The sequence below is a fragment of the Brachyhypopomus gauderio genome, chromosome 18 (genome assembly GCF_052324685.1).
Source record: "Brachyhypopomus gauderio isolate BG-103 chromosome 18, BGAUD_0.2, whole genome shotgun sequence".
In the NCBI taxonomy this organism is placed as follows: Eukaryota; Metazoa; Chordata; class Actinopteri; order Gymnotiformes; family Hypopomidae; genus Brachyhypopomus; species Brachyhypopomus gauderio.
In genome coordinates this window covers 19,125,449-19,150,477 of record NC_135228.1, presented here as the reverse complement: position 1 = coordinate 19,150,477, position 25,029 = coordinate 19,125,449, and the positions used below count along the sequence as shown (strand labels likewise).

General features: G+C 41.8%; 3 protein-coding genes across 7 annotated transcripts; 2 read left to right on the top strand and 1 right to left on the bottom strand.

Annotated features, from left to right (window-relative positions):
* Window positions 1-39: 39 nt before the first annotated feature.
* Window positions 40-7,860, top strand: amacr (alpha-methylacyl-CoA racemase). 5 transcript variants are annotated; one of them, XM_076979647.1, is made up of 7 exons: window positions 40-130; window positions 858-1,112; window positions 1,229-1,372; window positions 1,900-2,060; window positions 3,350-3,536; window positions 4,286-4,512; window positions 7,723-7,860. In XM_076979647.1, the coding sequence occupies exons 2-7, from the start codon at window positions 863-865 to the stop codon at window positions 7,738-7,740; spliced, it is 987 nt and encodes a 328-aa protein (XP_076835762.1). In that variant the 5' UTR covers window positions 40-130; window positions 858-862; the 3' UTR covers window positions 7,741-7,860. The 5 variants fall into 5 exon arrangements, with proteins under 5 accessions (XP_076835762.1, XP_076835758.1, XP_076835761.1 ...); XM_076979643.1 differs by lacking the exon at window positions 7,723-7,860 and having other exon boundaries at window positions 4,286-7,093; XM_076979646.1 differs by lacking the exons at window positions 40-130; window positions 7,723-7,860 and adding an exon at window positions 137-300 and having other exon boundaries at window positions 879-1,112; window positions 4,286-7,093.
* slc45a2 (solute carrier family 45 member 2) lies at window positions 7,753-20,921 on the top strand. The gene is made up of 7 exons (XM_076979641.1): window positions 7,753-8,197; window positions 9,015-9,191; window positions 11,960-12,297; window positions 14,251-14,394; window positions 18,083-18,206; window positions 18,616-18,821; window positions 20,652-20,921. Exons 1-7 carry the CDS (start codon window positions 7,753-7,755, stop codon window positions 20,877-20,879), a joined length of 1,662 nt encoding a protein of 553 aa, XP_076835756.1. The 3' UTR covers window positions 20,880-20,921.
* A 273-nt stretch (window positions 20,922-21,194) lies between these two features.
* Window positions 21,195-23,229, bottom strand: rxfp3 (relaxin family peptide receptor 3). Its single transcript, XM_076979642.1, has one exon. It carries the CDS (start codon window positions 22,962-22,964, stop codon window positions 21,729-21,731), a length of 1,236 nt encoding a protein of 411 aa, XP_076835757.1. The 5' UTR covers window positions 22,965-23,229; the 3' UTR covers window positions 21,195-21,728.
* Window positions 23,230-25,029: the final 1,800 nt, after the last annotated feature.

The window sequence follows — 25,029 nt, the reverse complement described above, 5'->3', positions numbered from 1 at the left end:
TCAGACATAGGACGGGTCACAGTAGGAAGAAATACAATTCCCACAACTCATTGCGCGAGTGACATCACTCACGGGCGCCAAACAAGTTGCCTCTGCTTTGGTCCGAAGTTTGGAGTGTATTTTTTACAAGGTAGCAGCTACGTCCGTTATGTAACATGCATTTCCTCGATTATTTAGCACATATCTTACGGTTGTTTGCCAAGTGATTTTAAAATGCATGCTGGATTATTGTATTTCCGTCAGATATTACTTTGGCTCGGTTAAATGAACTATGACCTGAATAACTCTAGGTACAAATAGGTGAGTTAACTAGCTAGTTAGTTATTAATGTTCATTTTAACGTAGGTTAACTTTCATTGTATCTTATACCATTATATAAGGTTTTCTCAGTAGAGCAACAGAAACGTGTGTGCCGGCTAGCCTGCAGTTTGCACAAATGTGGTAGCTACCTGCGTGAGAGTGATAAGTCTAAACAACAACAAAACCCTCATACTTGCTGCTTTTCAGCAGTATCTAGATGTTGAAATGTTGTCTGGGGGATCTTTATCCTGTTTATTCTGTACTCTAATAAGGAGAACTTTTTTGTTTTTTATCTGCCATACATGAAAAAATATATGAACTACGCAAGAATGTGTTCACTGTTTACATTTTACATTGTACTGCTTAATTCACTGCTCTGAGCCATAACAAACCCCATAACCCCAGGTAAGACTGAGTGATGTCCAAGTTTAAAAAAATGAAAATAATCTTAGCCTTATGCATTGCATTTGTTGGACTCCAAATTGTGATGAGAATCAGACCATGATTTTTGTGTACTGTTATACCTCTTTAAATATATAGTTTTCTTGTTTTAACAGGTTCTATGATGGCACTGGCAGGAGTGCGCGTTATTGAGCTAGCTGGACTAGCTCCTGCACCGTTCTGTGGAATGATACTGGCAGACTTCGGGGCCAAGGTGATCCGTATAGATCGAACAAAGGTCGCAATGACGGTCGATACTCAAGCGAGGGGCAAACGCTCTGTGACCTTGAACCTCAAGAGCCCTGAGGGTGTAGAGGTTCTGAAAACACTGTGCATTAAATCTGATGTGGTTCTTGAACCTTTTCGGAAAGGTGAGTTGGAGTTATTAGCATTCTTGTGCCCGTCTCCTTTGAGCTCCAGTGTTCTCACTATGAAGCTCTTGCTGTCAAGTCAGCTCTAGGCGGCTGCTCTATGCTCTATGTTGAAGGGGTGATGGAGAAGTTGGGCTTAGGCCCAGAGGAGCTGCTGAGGGAGAATCCTGGGCTGATCTATGCTCGCCTCACGGGCTATGGCCAGACAGGCTGTTACGCCAAGGCTGCTGGGCATGATATAAACTACCTGGCCATGTCCGGTATGTGTTTCCTGTCGTATGCACTTCTCATATATTGATTTAATTGATTGAATAGTAGTGTTTCAAAAAATTTAAATAATTATTAATAAAAAGGGTTCTGTTCTGATCTTTGTGTTGTAGGGATGTGGTTAATGTCTAGCAGTTATTTTCATATTTAGTGCTTTAAACTGCATTATTTATAATTATGCAGTGCGTTATATAAAGTGCATTATTTCTTTTTAAAATCTTGTACACATTTTGTTTTATTACCTTTGATTATATATAAACTTGAATATTTTATGAATATCTGCTAATGATCAGCTGTATATTCAGGCTATTTTGATGTTAATGAATGCTTTGATGGTAGGTTAAATCATTATAAGAACGAATAGTCCTCATGGAGTTTATGTACAATTCCCTAAATGTTTCCTGTCATCTGGTGCTAATTGGAGTCTGGTGCTAACAGTGAACTTTTGTTTTGGCGGGTTGTGTGTGCCTGCGTCTTTCTGTATGCTTATCCTCTCTGGCTCCGCCTCCTGGCCTGCCAGGGATGCTGTCCATGCTGGGCCGTAGCTCGGAGAAGCCATACGCACCGCTCAACCTGCTGGCGGACTTTGCGGGCGGAGGCCTAACGTGTGCCTTGGGGGTGGTTCTGGCCCTGCTGGAGAGAAGCAGGTCGGGCCGGGGCCAGGTCATCGACGCCAGCATGGTTCGTTCCTTTTCAGCTCCAGGGCCGTTTTTAGCCTGATGTGCACTGCCGTACATTCACCACCCACTTGATTAGGAAACTTCATGCAGCTGTGCTGTTTAGAGACTTAGTCAGAGGCATAGACTGCACGGGCCACCATCTAGCCCTTGAGTAATGCTTGGTCTCTGAGCAGAGGGCTGACATATTGGGCATGTAACAGTTGGGCTGTATTATATATCTCTAAAATGCCACTATAAGATATATGTGCATTGAGTAAAGTGACCACTAAGTGTATATGCATCATAGGTGTTCCTAATAAATGTGTTGCTGTGGGTATCAGGCTAATTGATGAGTAAGCACAAACACACGTCCCTGACGATGTGAAGGGCAGATGTAGAGACGCCTCGTTTAATGGCATCTGTGCTATTTCTACTTCCTTTTTTTTTTATTCCAGTGCACAAAACTCTGCCGTTCAATATTGCTGGATTGAGGCCATTAAGACCGTTTTGTCCTCTCTTTGTAGTCCTGTTTTTCTTTTTTGGACAGGCCAGACATTTTTTTTCTTGCCTGTCATTTTGCCCTAACTACACAACCACTTGTGTTTATATTCTCGATTTTGAGTGGCTTTAGTAGATGTGAAGTCTGCCCTTTTCTGCTCGACGGCGTGCACTCTTGAGGAGTGGCTTTCATGAGTGCGTGTGGAAGAATGGGACACAGCCATTACTGTACAGACGTGTAGTCTTTTGTGTCTCTGGGTGAAACTCTTTTACCATGAGCAGCACACCTGGACTAACTGTACAGACGTGTAGTCTTTTGTGTCTCTGGGTGAAACTCTTTACCATGAGCAGCACACCTGGACTAACTGTACAGACGTGTAGTCTTTTGTGTCTCTGGGTGAAACTCTTTTACCATGAGCAGCACACCTGGACTAAAACAAACCTTTGAAAATGTGCATGTTTTTATTAATATAAGGCTGGTTTTAATAAAACCTTATTAAAACATTGCAATTATGAAACATTCAACCCAACATTATTATGTATGCTTATGATATTTACATAATTTTGGGTTAATGTTTAAATTTTTTTTGTGCCTTCAGCTCTGGAAATTCAAAATGACAAACCACTCAATTTATTCAGCCATATACTGATAGTTAAACTGTAGCAGCATAAATCTATGATGACATTTTAGATCCCAAAAGTATGGGGTTTTCTTGAGACTTGGGGTTGCATGTATAACTAAAATCCTGCTGAAATGTGAATGATCTAATGTGGATTAAGCCGACGTGAGCCACTCCGTGTGTTTTTATCCAGGTGGAGGGGTCTGCATACTTGGGCTCCTTCGTGTGGAAGTCTCAGAGCACCGGCCTGTGGAATCGGCCCCGGGGCCAGAACCTACTGGACAGCGGGGCTCCGTTCTACGACACGTACTGCACTGCGGACGGGAAGTACGTAGCAGTGGGGGCCATCGAGCCTCAGTTTTATGATCAGCTCATTCAAGGTTAGTACACTGAGGGGCCTTTGCTTTCGCTTATCACGCTCTGAACTTTGTATGCTAGGACGTAGGTGATATTGTCAAATACTAATGATGGGTTCATCACTGCCCATATACACAGTGCTTATGAGGTTAAGACATGAAGGTGATATTAATTTAAATTAATTTTGCAGTAATTGAGACATGAAATGTGATATTCCGACCATAAAAATCAACTTAGAATAAAACATTTTTATTGTTTACTTTTGTATAAATACACACATATACTTTGTATATGTAAACTTCATAATTTACATAATTTGGATTCACATTCAAGTGTTTTTCAAGACGACATTGTGATCAGTACTGATAAATTACTGCTGAATTGCCAAATTACACATTTAATTAATCTTGCAGTCTTTACAGCTCACATTTATGTTTAAATTGGATACGTATTTGGCACATAGTGAATAATTTCCCCAGCAGTGTGTAGTGCCAGACGTCTACAAAACTCCTGCATAGTTCTGACCACAAATTCTTCAAGGTTACCCTGTTCCTTCTGCGCAACAATATTGATCTTTTTGATTAGGCAGAAACCACATTATGCTTGGCAGAATGTACATACGAGTTCCCATTTACTCGCCAGCTTGTTTGAGCCAATGCACACTTAGTTTTTTTCAAATTTTGGATCAGAATATATTATGGCTCTTTATAATTCCGTTATCTTTTTTTATTATTAAGTTTAGATTTTTTTTACCAATGCATGTCTACTCCAGGGTTGGGATTGAAAGCAGCTGACCTCCCAAACCAGATGAGCGTCTCTGATTGGCCAGAGCTGAAACGGACATTCACGCAGGTGTTTGCCACGAAAACCCAGGCGGAGTGGAGTCGCATCTTTGATGGGACGGATGCCTGCGTCACCCCTGTGCTTTCTCTGGACGAGGTCGGCCTGCATCCTCATAACCAGGAGCGGGGGTCCTTCCTCCGCAACACCCAGGGGGAGGTGAGCCCCCGGCCGGCACCGGTGCTCTCCCGCTCGCCCGCCCAGCCCTCCCTGTCTCGTGACCCATTCATCGGGGAGCACACCCGCCCCGTGCTGGAGGAGTACGGCTTCCAGCCGGCCGAGATCGAGCGTCTGGTGTCCGCCGGCGTGGTGGAGTGCAACGAGGCCAAAGCACGTTTGTAGACGGCCTGGATTGGCAGAAGAACAGGCTGAGCGACGCGGTGGCTCCGCCCCCTCTCGCCCCTGGAGTGTTTAAGCTCAGAATAACCTTCCTGTGATCCACAGGCTACTGCGGTTTAGAGTGGTGATGGCTGCTTCCCAGCGGTTCCTCCACGCTCCCCGCTCACGTCCTTTAAACGCTCTACTTTACCGTGATTAGCCTCCATCAGGGGGAGACATGCGGAGACGAATTAATTTAAGACGAATCTTCTTAACATTTTGCTCTGCAATCATGTTTGTCATTAAGCCTATTAATTATGGATGCAACTGAAAAACTTTACCTGGGGCATTTAATAATTTAGCGCGTTGTGATTAGAACTTCAGAGTGATTGCTGCTGGTTTGACTATCCCAGGTTGGAAATCGTGAACTCGTGACCTGTCCTTTTTCACGAAGGTGTGAAAAAAAGCTTCACAGTGCTCAATCCAATTCCTCCCTCCCTATATAAATATATAATAATATATAATAATAAAATTTAGAAGTTATGGACAGCTGGGCAGAGTTTATCTTTCTCCCATGTACGAGCAACACGAGGGTTGATTTTCAGTAGTAATAAATATTCAGTAGTAATGTAATGTAAGTAATATTCAGTGGGCTTTCTTATTCCACAAACTTTTAAAGAGCAGTTTTGTTAAGGACTCGGAGGCACCAACATTAAAATTACCTTGTGATTCCCAAGTTTCAAACGTATTAAAACCTGTATTGGATCAGGCTACACTGACAAGAACTGACATGAAAAGCTATTTTTGGCACTGAAGTGTTTGCAGTTTTTCACCATCCATGTATCAGCTGGTTGGGCATAAATCTGTAGCCTTTTTTCTATCCTGATGGAAACCATAAAATCCTTCCATCAGACACGGGCGAGGCTGCAACGCTGCCTGAGACTCTGAGTTATTTGCATCGGCCTCCTCATTGTTAGGATAATACGTGTATGATTAGTCATTCTCTGTTCATTCGCCATCACATTCAACTCTGCTCGAGCAGCGGGCTGTGGGCTGTCAGTCAAGCCTGCCTGTTGGAATATTAAGACCACAGCCGGCCAGACCGTTCTCAGATATGAGACGGTCTGGTTGGGTTTTGAGTCATTTAATCATATTTCCTGACAATACAAACACTTTTGACATGTCCCTTGGGTTTTTAAAGGGATTTGTCACGCTATTTTGGTTCTTAGCACATTTTTGGTGCATCTTTACTGACTCCAGCTACACACAAAGTTGAAACTTGAATTGAATCATTTCAAAAAGATGATAAAAAACAGTAAAAATTTCATTTTTACATTCTAATCGGAATATATTGTCCATATGAATAATTAAAATATTCGAGTTTGTTTTGTTTAATGTCTTATTATTTAGTCAAATAGGAGCAGTCCACTGCTTAAGAACAGGGGTCTCCATACTACAGAGTGCTTAGCTTCATGTTGGCCACCCACTTACCTGTCTTCAAACTAACAGTGCTGCTTATACTTGAGCAAGTAAAAATGTTCACCCACACAATGGACTCAATGTCCCATTTTCCCATTGCAACTACATTGGCCTACATTGTCATCTTGTGCATCCCCTTATGAGAACACGTGAAATAACGTCAACCAAAAGGATCATCAAGAGTATTCAACCCACAATATGATTCCTGCTGTCCCTTTGTGTGCAGGGCGTGTGCACGACTGTGTGTGTTGCATATCAAGAGTTATTGGCTACTTAAAGATTACAATCAAGATGCAAAGAAAATGATGGAGCAGAATGAGGCAAAATATTAAAAATAAAACAAATATTTAAAACAAATCAAGAAGTTTTCAAGTGGCTAAGTTACTAACTAACATGTCCGCAAACTACAAACTTAAATTTTTTTGTTATTTTTATCCCTTTTCCTCCCCACAGTCCCCTTTGGTTAAAATGTTTGAGGACACAGTATAAAATCTAAATGTAATTGAATATTTAGATCACCACCAACCTTAAATCTTAACTCTAAAGCAACTCGAATTTTCACATTAGCTTGACATACTGTGTTTATTAGTTTCAATAATTGAATAAGTTATACTTTGTTTATTTGTTGCCCTGCATTATAACAAGACAGGACTTGTAGATTAAGTCAATCTTGCATCTTTGCAGTGTTGTTTATATACTGTATTAGAGAAGGCCTTTCAAAGTCATGCACTCTTGAGAGTAAATTGATGGAACTAATTGATGGAACTTGAGATGCGTGTCATAACCACTGCAGTGTAAAGCCATGTAAGTGCAGATATGCTAAAAATGTGACATTTTAATCCGAGTGGCTCTAAGCGACGACTTTAGTGAGCCATGGCCTGGCTGCTTCCCTCTCACTCTGAATTATCAGTAATAAAAAGTGGTTTCTCTGCCAAAAAGTGTCTCATAATGCTTGTGAGTGATCTGTTTTTACACAAGTCCACATCTAAACCTGCAAGTTATTTGGAACTCAAGGAACAAGTTTTCTTGGACGTAGTACATAGCAGACATGGTGTCTCCATCGTTGTGTCTTTAAATTCTTGAACTTTCATTGTACACTGGAACCCCCCTCCCTCCTGCTGAAGTTTGAGATCACATGCTGCATCATTTGATAAACTTAATGTGCACACGCCACAGCAGAAAGAGTCCACAAAAGAGCCCTTGTACGTAGGCTGCTGCTAAAGGTTAAGCTGTGATCCTGCCAATTATACCTTGAAGGTAATTTTTTTTTTCCATAAACAAACATGTGCTCACAGATTACCCTTTAATTGTGCCTGGTCACAACTATTATCTCATCATACCAACACTGATTCTCAATGCTCATTCTTTTGTAGGTAGAAATTCCATGTAAAGTGAGAATGACCTCTCGGCTCTTAATCTTTATCACGTGCTTACAACTGGGAGGCAGAAGAAAAAAACTGGACTTGCCTTAACTCTGCTCAGTCCAGACCTCATCTCGAGTGGTAGTAAAGTGCTCCTCCTGCATGCTCTTAGTTCAGCGATGTGGTCCTAATTAGCAGCTACTCGTTTCAGGAGCTTGCTGACCAGTGAGAGCCGAACGCCATGACTCTTCTCACCGAGGACAAGCCCCATGGCTTCCCCCAGCTGGGCAGCCACATTAGCGCTCTGGAGCCCCACTCGCTGGGCAGAACATCCAAAGGGGCCCAGGCCCACGCCGAGGGGTCGGGGGTGCCACCGCAGCCCGAGCGGAGGTCACGGGGCCGGCTCGTCATGCACGCCATGGTGATGTTCGGACGGGAGTTCTGCTACGCAGTGGAGGCGGCGTTCGTCACGCCCGTGCTGCTCAGCGTGGGGCTGCCACGGAGCCTCTACAGCCTGGTTTGGCTCATCAGCCCCCTGCTGGGTTTCACCTTGCAGCCGGTCATCGGCTCGGCCAGTGACTACTGCCGCTCCTCCTGGGGCCGGAGGAGACCCTACATCCTGTCCCTGGGAGTCATGATGCTGGTGGGCATCACCATGTTCCTTAACGGAGATGCAGTGGTAACAGGTGAGGTGTCACAGGTAACTTAAGTGCCTCGATCACGGAAGCTTTAGCTGACTGGATATTACGGAATTACCTTTGAGCGGCCAGATATTATGGCGTTGTCTGTTTTTGTTAATCTGTGTCTTTTTGCTTTTTTTCCTGTCTGTATTGTTGGTATGTCCCTGTGTGTATTGCTTGCTTGTTCTGAGGATATGAAATGCCTGTGTGTGTGAAACAGCAGTGCATGTTGGAAAAAATGTCAAAAACTGTCTGGAATCAGAGCTTCATTATGTGCATTTTCTTCTAGGTATGCTTTAAAATATTTAGCATATTTTTTGGAAAATATTTTCTAAATTACACATTAATTAAAGTAGCAATAACAGCATGTTTACATCGAAGATCATACACTGAAGGAGACCTTGATTTGCTTTGAATTTAAATTAAATAATTCTATTTATTATTTATATCTAGATCATAATTATCTGAATTCTATAGATCTAAAGAACAGACAGTACTTAATTTATTGTTGTATTTACTTGTTTACTACATTGGTCTTTTTCCTGCTGTTTTATGATGTCCTGTTCTTCTTAACATTTACTGTGTTACAGCACCCTGTCTAGACATTTATGTATGTGAGTACCATTCAAAGAGAATTTAGAGAATTTAAATGAAAGAAGCATCTTGGTACTTGGTATCTGTTTTGGTGAGCCGTAAGTGCATTTCTGAAAAGGTTTCACCTAATTGAAAGCCGAGGATCTTGGGATGTAGAATTTGTGTACTCGCGTCCGTTAAGAGCGTGTTTATTGAAGTTGACGCTGCAAATGTGCTCTCGCTGTTGCAGCCGTAATACCAACCAGGGGTGTGAGGAAGATCTGGGCCATCGCGGTGGTGATGATTGGAGTGGTGCTCTTTGACTTTGCGGCAGACTTCATAGACGGGCCGGTGAAAGCCTATCTGTTTGATGTGTGCTCTTACGAGGACAAGGAAAGAGGTCTTCACTATCATGCCCTATTTACTGGTAAGGGAAAATTCCTGAATGCCCCCACGTGTCCAGTTCACATCTGCACTGAATGCTTCCTGCTGTAGATATATTCTATTGTAGATGTGTAACTGCTTACAAACATTTATGCAATGTAGCAACAATGTTTATCTGACTCTTCACCCTTTCATTGTCTTATCCCAACCTCTGCCTCTCTCTCTCTCGCTCTCTCTCGCTCTATTTCTCTCTCTCTATTTCTCTCTCTCTCTCTCTCTCTCACTTTCTCTCTGGTAATCTCAATACCATAAAAGGTAGGTAACTGGGAATGGCCAGTGCTTGTATTGCTATAAAACGTGCCTCTTTGTCTTTTATACCCTTTTATGTCAAAGGATATATTTGTGGTCTCCGAGAATCACATCAGGGAGTTTCAGAGAAGGCTATAAAGTGATCTTGACATTTATTGGATTGACAGCAGATTTCTGTTTTGTATCTTCCTCTTCCATGCTGTGGAAAATGCTTTAAACGTTGATTCTCTGTCTGTGTGTGACTGGTGATGTAGCACAAGCCACCAGCTAGAATCCCACAGACTGTGCGTTGTGCGTCAAATTGCTTCACATTATATGCAGTTACATATACACATCATGGTAATAACTTTCCTGAAGTTGTATACTTGTAAAGCAGAAAATTCTGTAATTTCGTAGTGTGTTCACATTTAAGTAAACATTCAGTAAGATTCATTGCACACACAGATATCTAATTCAGATCTCTAATTCATTTAGCTCTTCTCCTTCTGTTTTCCACTGTCTTATAATTTCAAGACCAAGACATTTTATATAGCTGTTGTAAAGACATTTTGTAACACTGGGCGATTGTTTATCACTCTCAGAATGTGAGGTAAATTCTTATTCCCAGGTGGCTTTTGAAGTTCTGGCAGCACATGACTGTAAGTGACTCTTGGGTTGGAGTGGAGCACAGGCCTTTGTATCTGCAGCTCACTCTGGGTTTCTGGTCGCACAGAAGGTTCAGCAGGCTGCATGCCCTTGGCTTCTACTGACGTAATAAAGCCCAGCATCTAATTAGTGGTGACAGGGTCTCTGCTGGGCTTTTGTTGCATTAAGAAGGAATTAGCCAGGCGATTTTGAAAACCGTTCGCGTTTCCCTAACTCCAAATTTCTAGTGTATTTCTTGCACAAGCGTTTGAATTAGAGGTTGGTGACGAGTTCTGCAAGTTCACATGTGGATTATGATTTCATAACATAAAAGAGCAAAAAAGCAGGTAAACACTGAGAAAAAATTACCCTTAATTGTAGGAAATCATATGTAAATGAAAAACTGAGGTGAGGGTTGAAAGGATGATGGAGTGTAACTTGGTAACATGGAAATGTAAAGAGAACAGATAGCCTGGGGGGCTGGTGCTCAAAATATTTACTGCAGTTCAGTGAAACTGGTGGGGAGAGATATGCAAGTATGTGAGATATGTATAATACGGTGTGTGAGAATACAGGAAACAGGCACAGAGCGCTCTGAGCATGCTCAGTATGTACTAATCCAGTGCAGGGTTAGTCATGTGTTGGGATCATGGGTTGATATGCATATGACCAGTTCAAACTACAGCTCTAGGCCGTGTGTGTGTGTGTGTGTGTGTGTGTGTGTGTGGGCGGGTAAGTGGGTGGGTGTGTGTATGTGTGTGTGTTTTCACGTGTACATGTGCATGCATGAATATGTATTTGTTTATTTGCATGAAGGTTGCATTTTATACAAATTTCACTGATTGAAATGATTAGATTTCAATAATTAGATTTGTCAATCACTGAAGACAAAACTCTTCCTTTTTATTTGAGTAGTGTAATTTAATTACACTACTCAAATAAAAAGCAAGAGTTTTGACTTCAGTTTGTACACTCCAGCTAGAGCCTCTCGGGTTTTCCACGTGCTTTATGTGATTGAGCCTTGGCTGTTGCATTCAGGGCCTTTTACGAAGAATAATCTCCAAATCCATTTTCTCCTAAATCTGATCGAATACAATTCTGGAATTACTACTAATGTATTTTTCTGAATTGTTTTGTTATCCAAACTGATTTGCATCAGGTCCTGTTCCAGAAGGCCCAGGTCCAATTTTGCAAGGCTGATATTTGTTTTGTTCTGCATGAAGAACAGCTGTGAGTCTGTGTAATAAGTTAGGATGGACTTGTGCTTTGTATGGTCAAGCATCTCATTTTGGTTTGTGTCAATATGCTTTTGATATATATGAACTACACCCGTTAATCTATTAGATCTGTAAATTCCCAACAGCACTGGGGAATATGGTACTACTGTTTTGTTTTTTGTTTTTTTTTTGCTATAATATACGTTTTGCTCACCTGATATATAAATTCGAACTTGCTAGCAAAGCCCTGAATATAGATCATGTACAGTGCTTTGCAATGGTCTTCAACCCCCTTAAATCTCATCAGATGGATCTGAATTACACATGACATTGCTACAGCTAGTATTTTTATTGCAAATCAAAATTTTAATTTCAGGAAATGTTCAATGTCAAAATTTGATATAATTTCTGCTTGCACTGAGGCCCTTCAGTCTAAAATTTTATAAAACCACCTTTTGCTCCTATAAGAACAATAATAATAAGGTTATTGGGGTACATTCCTAAAAACTTTGCCCACTGGGAGTAATTTTACATTTTCTTCCAGCTAGATTTACTCTAGTTTGTTGTACCCCAGATTAGCAGTACAGAAAGGCTGCAACAGCATATTCACATGTTTTTTGTTATGCCAAAACCACATCACTTATTTCATGTTGCACCACAGGTCTGGGCGGAGCCTTTGGCTACCTGACTGGGGCGATGGACTGGGCCCACACAGCTCTGGGCGTCCTGCTGGGCTCTGAGTACCAGGTGATCTATTTCTTCTCGGCGCTGACGTGGATCTTCTTCCTCACTCTACACCTCTTCAGCATCCCTGAGGCGCCTCTGTTCAAGCAGCCTGTGCCTGACCCGTTCGGGCCGGCCGCCCCGCTGCTGGGCACGGGCAGTGCTGCCTATGGCACAGCCCTGCCCGGGGAAACTCCGCCCCCGGCAGAGCTCCGCCCCCGATCCTTCTCTGCACTCAGCGAGGCCAACTCGGTCACCTCCAGTGTCAACAGAGAGGTGGGTCATGACACTCCACCCTGCTGCCTGTCTTCTGTAGACCCTTCCACCTTCTTTCAGCTTCTTAAAAGTATTCAAAGGAAGAGGAAGGATAAAATTATCAAGGGTGTGAAAGCATGGTCTATTTCTTTGTCCTGATCAGGGTTCTAAAACGTTGTTTTGATTTCTAGAAATTAATGTCTTTCTAGATTAATGTCTTCAGCCTCTGTAGCAAAAATCAGACATGCTCTTTGTGAAGCCATAGTCTTGCTTCTTAAGCCTGAAATGTGCCATGTGAGTCATACGAGATGTGGCTCTCTATTCACTGATGGGGTTCATTACTGTGAAACAGCTCTCCAAGAATGAATCGTGCAGGTTTAAGTTATTCCAGAGCAATACCTCCCTCTGAAGTAGACTACCTGTTCAACTTTTAGAATACTGAAAGACAGTATCTGTTGAAATCGCTAGTGTGTGCTCTGCATCCAGAAACTAACAACTTCTGCTGTTAAGTTACTGACAACCATGTTTTTAGTGCTACTGTGAAAGATATGGTTTAGGGGAGGAAAAACCTGAGATGTCACAGTAATGCTGCTATTCTGAGCTCCATCAATGATTAACTGCTGGCCTCACACAGACCATCTGTCCCTTAGACGTCTGCCCCAGAGCTCACTGTCTGTATACACCTCCACGTGGCGCCCTGATCCACACGGAGCTAATGGTGCTGGGAGACCTGGCCTAGAGAATGCTTACGTGTAGGGGTTTTGGAGTTCAGTATCATATTTAAACCAAGCAAGGGGCTGTAGTATAGTCTCTTCCCTAACGCTGCGTTTGAAGGAGGGAGCTAAACCCTCAGCCATCTGCAGTGGTTCATGGATGATTAGGTTTATGGAGATTTAGCAGCACACACCAGGCTCGTTCAGAGGAAGGAACTGCAGTGCGAGACCATCGTTTCAGCTCTAATGAAAGGACACGCCATACGTCTCTCGGACGACTTTTCATGACACAATGCATATGACACATGGAATAATACAATTGGAAATACATAATCAGGGCCTTTATCTTCCCTTGTTCACTAGACCAACGTGAACATTAACAGATTAATTGTTGCCTTCTGCTTTTATGCGAGTCTCAACGGCAGACAAGGAATGATGTCACTAGAGCAACGGCCGCCTGTGTAAAATGAAAAGACAGTTTGAACTGATTAGGGTGCATTTCATGACCTCCTGAGTCTCTTTCTCACCGAGAGGAGCAGTTTCACGTTGTTTCACGTTGGTTGATAAAGGCTGTACGAGGTAGGCAGGTAACAAGCAGAGGTAACATAATGAAAGACAAACTCCTATGAATATCTGGCTGAATTCTTTGCCAATTATGTTTCCTAATGATGTAGCCTATTTTCTATTAGGCCTCTTCCTGTGCTCTTAGGACCAGGTAATTAACTTTTCAGATTTCCATCATTTCTGCCTCATTATGTTGGAGTCTTTTAAGATTAGAGGGGGTGGTGGAAACTAAAGATGATATCTATGGTAATGAAATGACTACAGATGCTTACTTAATCTTATTTTCCCTGCCTCATTTAGATAAAATGTAATTTCTTAAAGGGATCCATGGACCCTTTGATAAGTGGTTCTGTAATCACGTGCCCTGCAGCGTGATATCTGCCATCAGCACAATATCAGTAAAATAAGCATGGAGTTAAAAAAATTTGGCATTTACACCTGGCAACATAAAAGAGTTCTTTTTGTAATTTTAGCAAAGCTTCTTATTTCAAACACGGCCCCAAAGGCCTTAGAGTAGAGATTTACTTTTGTAAATGGCTTTATGGGTCTGTGTATGGGTAATTTTCATTATTAATTTGGTGTGTTTCTGCACGTGTGTGCGCGTGTGTGTGCGTGTGCCTGCTCGTGTGTGTGTGTGTGTGTGTGTGTGTGTGTGTGTGTGTGTGTGTGTGTGTATGTGTGTATGTGTGTGTTGCAGGTACAGAAGAGGATGACTCTAAGATCGTTACTATCCGCCATGATCAACATGCCCAGTCAGTACCGTTGCCTGTGTGTGAGTCACCTGCTGGGCTGGACTGCTTTCCTGTGTAACATGCTCTTCTTCACTGACTTCATGGGGCAGGTTAGTAACATCTTTTGTTAAGTATGATGCTGGTATGTGTGGATAGACAGACAGACAGAGAGCCAGACAGACAATTGCATTGAACTTCACGCGGTACTTCAGAATGGATTGGACAGAGGTCCTTCATCAATTGTGCAAGCAAAGTGCTTCTAAAATTTAAGGTGGTGAAACCAGTTAAAGAATTTTCATTCATTCCATGGGGATCTAAAGATCAACCTTAAAATATTGGGAGTCTTAAAAGGACAGTAGATTAACAGTAGATTGTCAATGTAGCTGTTTTCTGAACAGGTGAAACATGAACTAAGGTAAAACAAGCAAAAATGTATCATTTTCGTAGGAAATACACAGTTATAAACATTTATACGCCCAGTAACATAAAGGTTTCTGGAGGACATCCATCACATTATAGCTACATCACATGATTGCTTTCATGATGGGATGGTACTTCCAATGGTTCTATTTTATATGCCTTCCATTCATCCTAATTCACTAACCAGTCCTTCTAATTATTTTCATTACCAGCTATAGAAGAGCTGCATTCATTATGCCATAGGGAAAAACAAATTGCGAGCTTTTTGGCACAACTACCCTTAATTATTGTTCAACTGGGATAGATACATACAGTCAGCCATCTGACAGACCATCCTGATGAATTTAACTGAATGAATTGAATGATTCAGTTATTTTGCCAGTGCTAAATGACACTGACGGTCCAGCAGGGTTAGAATCTCATGCTGTGAAATTAAGCTCATGCTAATGAGATACACAGAAATTATATGGAAAAAGAGTTGTAGCAGTAACTAAAACTTTGAGAAGTGTTTCATAGTCTTCAAGTACTTCAATGTACTATAGTAAACTGTCAGATGGAGGTAGCGTAGGAAGAATCCATAATCTCTGATGTTTTCAGCTGTGTTTACAGGTGTACCTGTATGCAGAATATGTTAACCTATATTTACACTAACATACAGTATATACTAGTATAAATTAACATGCCTGAACACACAATTCATCGTGCTGTAGCACATATGGGCTTTAACAGCAGATAGTCTGCCTAAGGGTTACAGAAAGGCAAGACTCCAGTAGGCAAAAGATCACAACAGTTGGGTCGCTGAGCAGTGGAAATACATCACCTGGTCAGATGAATCCAGATTCCTCTTGCACCATGCTGATGTAAGGGTCAAAGTTCAGTGCAAGCAGCAGGATCGATGAGGCCTCCCGTCAGGTGTCAACACTTCAGGCTGGTGGAAGTGCACTAATGTTCATGGAGTAGTTTCACCAACGTTCCTTGCTTACCTGGACTTCACAGTCCCCATATTTTAATCCTACAGAGCATCTCTGGCAGAACAGGCTATTCAGGTCAGTACCTCCATTTTATTTGTAGTAACTACAAGAAGATACGCTGTCCACACAGATCAACATCCCTGCGAATCAATTTCAACACCTAGTGGAGTCTGTGCCATGATAAATTGCAGCAGTTCATTGCAGAGTGTGTTTAAATGAGTGTGTCAAATAAAGTTGCCATCCAGTGTGTGTGTGTGTGTGTGTGTGTGTGTGTGTGTGTATGTATATATATATATTCTTCTGTATATATCTTGTAGTTGAACCTGGGAATCTGGGAATTAGTGATTGAACTAGTGATTCATTTGTTTTGCCGGCTGACCAGCAGAGCTGTTAGTTTGTACAAGCGATCATGAATCATGTCTACCCAGGTCTTAATGTTCCTTACGTACTCTTGGACATCTGCTGTTGAGATGCCGAATGGTTTCTGCTCTGGGAACTTGTGGTGCTCTTAATCACTGACCACAGATGTTGGGTCAGCAGAAGTGACCTATAGCTTGTATTCTGTAACTTAGGGTATTGTATTCATGACTGCTGGCATACTGCCTGATGATAGCTTTCCACTAAGTCAGAGGAGTCTTGCAACAGTAGTTGACGGTAGTTACCTTAGTTATGATCATCCACACAAATAGATCATCAGTGATGGTGGCATAAGGACGTCAATTAGCCACCTGTACATGGCCGGCATCAAGCTCTATCAACAAATCATAACTGCACAAGATAAAATAACTTATGTGCCAGGCTGATCAGAGCAGGGATGAATCACAACAGATCAGACAAGTCTGGTAGACAAGATCACACTAGACAAGCGGCCAGACAATGCAAAGTAGTCTGTGAGACAATTCAGCTCCTAGTAGCAGGACAACATCCGGGCAGGAGACGCATATACTGTGAGAGACACTAAGGAGTGGCAGGGGTCATATACAGTAACATATGCTAGCTGGACACCCATATTCCAAGTGGGAGGAGCCACAGAGAGCGATGGAGAATAACCAGGCTAAGATAAGTGATAGCAAACCTACCAGACATCGTGATGGGGGACAAGGTGGAGAGAAGGACTACGAGAAGCTGTAAAAATACAAGGGAGTGAAAGAGGAAACAGAAGGTAGCAGATCGGCGTCAAGCTTGTCCCAGTGGTGAGGGGCGCTGGAGGCTTTGTCCCCTAAGATGGAGGAGTGGCTCTAACAAATCCCAGGAATTACACAAATCTCAGACCAGACATTCCTATAAAAAAACAAGAAAAGCTGCACCATGAAATTCCAAGACCTCTAGTAGAAGGACAAAGCGTGAGGAAGAATAAGGTATGATTGATGTTGTGTATTCGGGCACGTTACATAGAGCAACAGGGTTGTATGTGACTGCATTTTTCATTGCCTGTGCGTTGCCTGTTTGTCAGAATGATTCCTGACATTCTCCTATGAAACCTTCCATCAACATGTTTTTATGACTACAGGAGCCATTTTTGCTGAATATTTTCCTCAGTCACACCAGCCTCGGTATGGTCTGGACACCACAGCACAAGGAAACCCCACGGAGTTGGCAGCTTTTGCTGGTCATGCTGCCCGATGATCATACCTCATTTGAAGTTGCTCAAATCACATGATTGTCCTGATTGTAATGGGGACTGGTGTGGAAACTGAACCAGTGCAAACTTGCTCACCTGAATTTATGCAATCGTAAAAGAGATGGTGTCTCTAATAAAGTGGACATTGAGTGTGTGTGTGTGTGTGTGTGTGTGTGTGTGTGTGTGTGTGTGTGCGCGTGTGTGTGTGTATCTCTCTCTCTCTCTCTCTCTCTCTCTCTCTTTCTCTCTCTCTCTCTCTCTCTCTCTCTCTCTCTCTCATTTTTCAAAATTGTAGTGCAGTACACAGAATTTCCAGAGAAACAGAACATTTTTAGACAGAGGTCCTTCATCTTCATATATGATAAAAAAAATCACAGTATAGCACAAAAGCATGTTTCAGACAGAGGTCCTTCATCTGTGCATGTATATATGTAGGTATGAATGCAACGCCATTTTTTCCTGTTTGTTGCCGGAGAGAAAATATTTAATATTTAAAGCTCTCTCAGTAGGATGTCAAATGCACTAAAAACAACCCATGCTGCTCCCAGCAGAATAACTGATGTATAAGCTATTATCATACACTGGGCCCATTCAGGCTTTTCCCCACTAGCTGTGATTAAATCAAGGAGCTTTATATTTTAGGAGGCTTGCATTATTAGTGATGGACCCCCCATTGATAGATGTTGACTAATTGACACACAGCCCTCCCCCGCTGTCACCTGTTGTTGCTCTGCCCTTTACAGAATGGCAGTGGTGTCTGATGATGTCTGTGCATGCTACTTCTAGATTGTGTATAAGGGGAACCCGTATGCGGCTCACAATTCCACCGCGTATGTCACCTATGAGAGGGGTGTGGAGGTGGGCTGCTGGGGTCTGTGCATCAACGCCGTGTCCTCCGCTCTCTACTCCTGTAAGTGTTCCTGCCCCCTGATGTGAGTGCATTGCCCACTGGTCCTATTAGACCACCTGTCAATATACCTGCCTGTGCAGCAGCAATCTCTCTCTGTCTCTCTCTCTCTGTCTGTGAATCAGAGTCAGAGAAATGCTGTCATTAATCTAAATGACTGAAAGGATTCTTTCTGGGTATTTATTCTTAAGGACCAGGTTTCAGAGGGCTATTCCAATGACTTATTGACTCAGTTTTGTTCAATGACCAAACATACTGCATGCTAAAAGCATTAGATGATCCACTGATTATTTAAAGTGTGAACTCTGCTCTGAATGTCTGATCTGTTACGTAAGACACACACTTAATATAGAGCATCGTTTTAGATATTACAAGCCAACGTATTTATTCTGTGAAATGTTCTTGTGCACAGATGTACAGAGACTGCTGCTGCCCTACATTGGCCTGAAGGGACTCTACTTTTTAGGATACTTCTCATTTGGACTGGGCACCAGTCTGATCGGCCTGTTTCCCAACATCATTTCCACACTGACACTGTGCACTGTGTTTGGTGTGATGTCCAGCACCCTTTATACCATTCCATTCAACCTTATCTCAGAGTACCATAAGGAAGAGGAGGTCAGTATCAGGCCATGCTAGAAAGAAAGGCTCGCTCTGTGCAGCTTTATTCTCTATGTGATAAAAGCATATTGCAAAGCTCTTGGATTGCTATTGTACTTGCTAGTGGATTGTTACTTTCCCTTTTGAAAGGCAAATGAGTTTTATAATGTGTGCTGATAAGTGTGTCAGAGACTGGATATGACTCATTTTACTGAAAATATTGAGTATTGTGAAAATATTGAGTTGTAAAATATAAAGTACAAGAGAAATTTTAGACTTCGGAGGGCTTCCCGACAATGGGATGCCCTGACCATGACTAGACACTACACTGGTACACTTTATTTCATATTCTTTATTTGAAACACTTCTATGGAAGCCTATTCTATTGCACTGGTGAGACAATACAGGTTCTGGGTGGTGCGCAATTGCACTGGAGCCCATAGCACAGGAGGGGAGGGCAATAATAATTGAACCCTTTCCATCAGAGCTTAGCCTATCCTTCTGTAATTCATGAAGGGAAACTTTAACTTAACATTCCTCCCCTGTCATCCAAAACAGACACTGTTATACACAGACTGTATCCATTCATGCTTCTCTTATCTATAATGTGTCTCATCCACGGTAGGCAATTGAACAAACAGTGCTGAACCTGATCTTCCAAACATAATAAGAGTAATCACTTATATGTCTAAAATTCTAAAACCTAAAAGTAATTCAATGAAAATATATCAAAATATGTATGCTATCAACATGTGCTTGAAGTATACTAATGATTCTTGGGAAAATTCTTATTTAGCCAGTGGGGTATTTGCTAAATATGAAGAAGCCTATATTTATTGTGAATTTATACAAATAGGTAGACTAGTGTAAACATTTAGGTTTTTGCAATAAAATGTTTTGTATTCTGAGATGTGGAGCTGAAAATTTCAAAGAATTGGATCCTAACACCTCAAGACAGATGAGACTTAATGGCTCAGCTGTTGTGGCCACTGGAAATGTCAGAGACAGGAATTTGGACCTCTTGTAAATCTAAGACACATATTACTGGCAAATGCTCAGTATGAAATAATCTAGGTCCATCTGCAAACTGAACCTGTAAACTGTACAGAGCCTTTAATCATCAGTATATATCTGACTTTGACTAGATGCCTGCCTGAGGTGTTGGCCACTCAGGTTTACTCGTGAGATTAAAATTTTTAATGAAGTGGTAGTAAAAATGAGCTATTAGTCTCTTGAGGGTGGGTGGGGGAGGTTTGCTAAATGCCCTAAGGGCAGTAATCCAATCAACTCATAGTATAATCTATAATGAAGCATTTTTGTCAGCAATCTGACCAAAAAAAACCCTGAAAACATTAATTTGATGTCTTTCATGGTAATTCTCCAAACAATGTTATATGTCAGAGGAAGCCTCAATCATTTGCTTAAATGAGTCACTGCCTCTTGCCGGAGAAGGCAGTGCGTTTACAGGACTAATGAGAAAGGTCGTGAATGGAGAGTTGCATTGCAAACTTATCAAGCCCCACAACTTAGAATGAGTTACACTTGGTGTTGATTTTAAGTGGTATAAAAATTACGTTTTCTCCTTGAAACAAACATTTGATTTTCACCATAGAGCCCAAGTACCAAAGGCTAGTGGTATATATTAAGAAAAACTTACTTATTTGTAATAAAACTATTAAGTTAGTATTGTTTAATTTAGCAACAAATTAGCCAACATATCACTTTTTTCCTTCATATGGATTCTTCTGGCTACTTTAGCTCAAAGAAACCCATCTAAAGTAACTAATCATTTATGCACTTGATACAGGACTTGTCGTCTCCTTCTCTCTAAATTCTCGTGTCCTACAGAATCAGAGAAGACGGGGCAGCAAGGACCCCTCTGTCCAGGGACGCGGCATGGGGGCGGACTGCGCTGCCATTACCTGCATGGTGCAGCTGGCCCAGATCATAGTAGGAGCTGGACTGGGGGCTCTGGTGAACCTGGCCGGCAGTGTTGTGGTAGTGGTGCTATCAGCTTCAACGGTGTCCCTCATCGGCTGCCTCTTCATCGCTCTCTTCATAAAACATGTAGATTGAACTTGGTCTGACCGGTGAATAAACACATCGTCTGTCTTTGTATCTTTGTAGTGGCCTGTCTTCTGTGCGCCAAACAGTTATTTTAGGTGCTGTGAAAGTTATACAAATGGAATTACCATATTGCTTGGCATTTGCTGAGTGGGAGAAAGCAAACGGTACCTGTGGGTCTAAGAGCAGGTTATTAAAGGTCATATCTGTCCACTTCATGTGCCTTCACAGGAAAGATATAATGAGAAATCACCCAAGATGACCTCAAATTAATTGCATGTTAAGATTTTATGAAGTAAATCTCTCACCAGGATATGAGGTTAACAGTTGTGATAAACGGAGCTGAATCAATTACCTGCATTTGCTTTATTTCTTTCTCTTTTTTTGTGGTAGTGAATGTTTTTTTCTTTTCTGACCATAAAGCTTGTTTCATTGACATAGAGTGATCTTAATACAAGCATGTTTTGGAACTTTTGGCTCATAATAACTCTGAACACAAAGATTTTGTCCACTTATTGACAGGTTATACACATAAATACACTGTACATTTGTAAAATGCAACTGTGAATATATAAATTACTTGAGATGAGCTTCGTGGCTTTGTCCAAATATTCAAACGTATGCTTTAAATGTTTACAATCCAATTCTCATTACATCTTTTTGAAACAAACAAACAAAAAACGGATATGCAAAAATAACTTATTTACAGTCAAAAGCTGAACATTGTCAAAGCAAAGGAACTAGCCCATTGAAAAGAAGGCAAGTTGTATACAAAAAAACACTGAAAGGTAAACGTATAGAGAATGTAAATACTACGGGGCAGATTAATCGGTTGTACATCGAATATTCTGATAAACGTTTTTACGTACTGTTGGGCAGAAGGTCGTTTTTTCCATTATAAATAACAGCCCCAGGTGGATAAAAAATAAGAGGCGGCTCAGCTCGACTGAGCGGGACCAGAACCTGCCCCTGTTCTTCGTGATCATGCTTTGTGGAGGCGGTAAAGGGTCGCATATTAGTGACAGACGGCGAAGTCATTTGCCAAAAGAGCTTTTTCAAAGCTTTTCTAAATTCTCTTCTCATCAAGCAGTACAATATGGGATTGAGGCAGCTGTTAGAGTGTGCCAAGCAGACGGTGACTGGGAAGATATACACCTGCGTGGTGTAATACTCGTAGCTGAAATGGATCGCATTTAATTTGATCAGTATACCCCATGTGGTCAGTGCGTGGTTCGGTAGCCAGCACAAGAAAAACGACAGGACCACTATAGTTACCGACTTCGTAACTTTTGAACGTCTCTTTGCGCTGGAGGTGTTGACGTTTTTGTTAGTTATGAAGCGCAGGAGGAGCAAGTAACACACGGAGATGATTCCAAAAGGGACGAGGAACCCCAGGAGAACCTTCTGTGCGTGATATAAACCCAGCCAGAACTGTGCGTCGCCGCTCCGGTCGGGGAATTTGACCAGGCACAGTTCCTCGTTGGAAACGGAGGCTGTCGTGGAGAAGATCGCGTTGGGAAGCGCGGCGACCACCGCAGATAACCATATAACCACACTCATCCAGCGCGCAGAAAAGCGCAGCCGGCGTCTCCGGCTCTCCAGCGCCGAGGCCACGCAGCAGTACCTGGCCACGCTCATGGCGGTCAGGAAGAACACGCTGGCGTACATGTTCATGGCAGTCACGTATGACACTATCTTACACATGGCTTTCCCAAATAACCACGTGAAGTCCATGGCGTTTTCTATTGCCCAGAAGGGCAGAGTTAAAACAAACTGAAAATCGGTGATGGCTAAACCGGTAACAAACAGGTTGATGGACGACTTTTTCCAAGCTTGCTTGGATTTCATGAGATGCAGGACGAGGACGTTGCCGATTAGACCCAGAGCGCACACCACTGAATAAATACTGGAGATGAGGATTCTTAGGACTGCCGATCCGTCTCCGACCAAGTCTGTCATATCTAGTTCCACGAGGTCCTGTAAATCACTCCATGTTCGGTTGGTTTGATTAAACATGAAACTTGAGTTGTACTCGAGGATCGGGAACCTTCCCAGAAGATCACCGACGATCTCCTGCGTGGTCGAGCTCCGCTGCATTGCTGGAGCGCATACTCACTCCTTGTTAAAACACAGGTGATGCACAAACTTCTCCAAGTGCAAGCTTCTACGAAAATATGGCAGTTCCGATATCATTTTAGACGTCCTTTATCACTTTCCCCAAGCCATATTTTTTGGGGGGATTTTCTTTGAATAAACAGGCGATTTTAGATCAAACGACGTCCATGTTTTAGCGTTAAAAGATACAGTATCTAAATAAAAAGCAGATAATAAAGAAAGCTTGCTTGTGTTGAGTGAAGTTGGACCGAAGCTCTCTATCGTTTATTGTCATTTCTGTGTGATAGAACCGCCCGGTCCTTTTTATTGAAGCAAGAGTCCATTGGATTGGATGGCGTATTTTTACGCACACAAGCAGCTACCCAATATGTCTAGATTTTGGTGCTACTAAGTTATCCTAATGCAAAGGGCATTCAAAGATTTTGAAACTTGGAGTGTTGTTTAATAGTAATTAAATTACATAGTATAAAAAAAATCCACAACAATAATTTTCACAAAGTAAAACGCTCCACCTTCATTGCAAAGGGAAACTGCAAGAATTTGCAGTAATTTACATTGAAACACATTAACCTACTGTGTACTGTGTACTGTGAACTGTCTATCTCCGTGTCTTTGTATTTGCCAAATACGTTACATTCCATAAGTGTCATTTATTGGTAAGCAAACAAACTGATTCCTGTTTTCTTTTCTTTTTACCTTTCAGTGCAGTAAGATTCAATAACCAACAGGAACATCCCAGTAAGTAGTTCGAATTCATTTTCTGTGGTACTGAACATGAAATTTGTTTATTTCTTTTTCTTTCTCCATATATCAATAAACCTTAAACGTCAGCAAATTTGCAGAGCAAATAGAAATTTCTTACACTTCCTATTCCTATTCATATTATGTGATTTAACATCAGCATGGCTTCTGATGTGGAGGACAGAGAACGCCCTTGCACTGAGAACAGACTGATGGGATGTTATTTACTTGAATGGATGTTCATCATGAGTGGTGAACAACGGTGCAGTCACTTTTCTAAAAGGAGTAGAACTGTTTACATCTTCATTTTTGTTGACAGAAAGCCTGCCATTGGCAAATCAGTGCAAAGTTGAAATCTGGTTGTTACATCAATACACACGTTCACTTATTAAATTGTGAATTTCATTAATGGCCTTCATCATTCCTGAGGTAAAAGCCATTTGCACATATTGCCTCTCTATTTCTTGGATAAATATAGAACACAATTATCAGGTGGAACAACTTGTTTTGGTGATGTTGTTATAGTCATGAAAGACAGCACCATAAGCTGAACTTTTGTGCTGGAGGTTCTGACTTCAGCTTGAGTCGTGACAGTGTTTACCATGAAGGACGATGGGCCATGCAATGAATCTGACTGCAACACTGCGTTTATAGCTGGTAAACTGGGTCACGTGATGCTTCTTCATTCTGCAAGAGCTGCTCCTCCCCTTGTTTTAGATTTGTTGATGAGTTGAGGAGACTGGGAAGCACCTGCTACAGAGATGGAGGCATCTTTAGCAAAAGTTGAATCAATGGCTTGCACAAATTTCCAATGTTTACCACATGAAAGGAGGCAAAAGAATAAATACTCACATGCATATCAGGTCAAATGTATTTCAAAACTCTGCTCACCATGAGTCTTTATTATCATAGCCCCCAAACACGGCTATGAAACTCTTTGGTAAGTTTAGACAGAATCAGTAGGGAAGCTAATGAAAGCACAGCCCATACACATGAATCTGAGCTGTGTTTGGAGTTGATATCAAAGTGAAGGGAAAGTAAGATAAAAATAAATCATAGTTTGTCCACGACATGAAGGGATACATTGTATCGGTAGCTAGCAAAAGAAAAATACATTTACTAGCTAGCTACAGATGTTAATCTACAGTCTGTTCACCATATACGTGTGTGTATGGCTAGTAGATTTGATTACAGAACTTCTCAGCATGCTGAATGTTCACATGTTGATCAATTAATTGTCCACATTTGAATTACTTGAGGCTTTGAGAATTTCAGACCTGCTGCTGGAAAATAGCAAACCTTGTTG

Bases quoted from the DNA above. Each gene is read 5' to 3' on its own strand.
- amacr (XM_076979643.1), top strand. From the start codon at position 863: ATGATGGCACTGGCAGGAGTGCGCGTTATTGAGCTAGCTGGACTAGCT. The intron at 1,113-1,228 runs GTGAGTTGGAGT...TCTATGTTGAAG, and splicing joins TCTTGAACCTTTTCGGAAAG to GGGTGATGGAGAAGTTGGGC. The intron at 1,373-1,899 runs GTATGTGTTTCC...CTGGCCTGCCAG, and splicing joins AAACTACCTGGCCATGTCCG to GGATGCTGTCCATGCTGGGC.
- slc45a2 (XM_076979641.1), top strand. From the start codon at position 7,753: ATGACTCTTCTCACCGAGGACAAGCCCCATGGCTTCCCCCAGCTGGGC. The intron at 12,298-14,250 runs GTGGGTCATGAC...TGTGTGTTGCAG, and splicing joins CCTCCAGTGTCAACAGAGAG to GTACAGAAGAGGATGACTCT. The intron at 14,395-18,082 runs GTTAGTAACATC...TGCTACTTCTAG, and splicing joins TCACTGACTTCATGGGGCAG to ATTGTGTATAAGGGGAACCC.
- rxfp3 (XM_076979642.1), bottom strand. From the start codon at position 22,964: ATGCAGCGGAGCTCGACCACGCAGGAGATCGTCGGTGATCTTCTGGGA.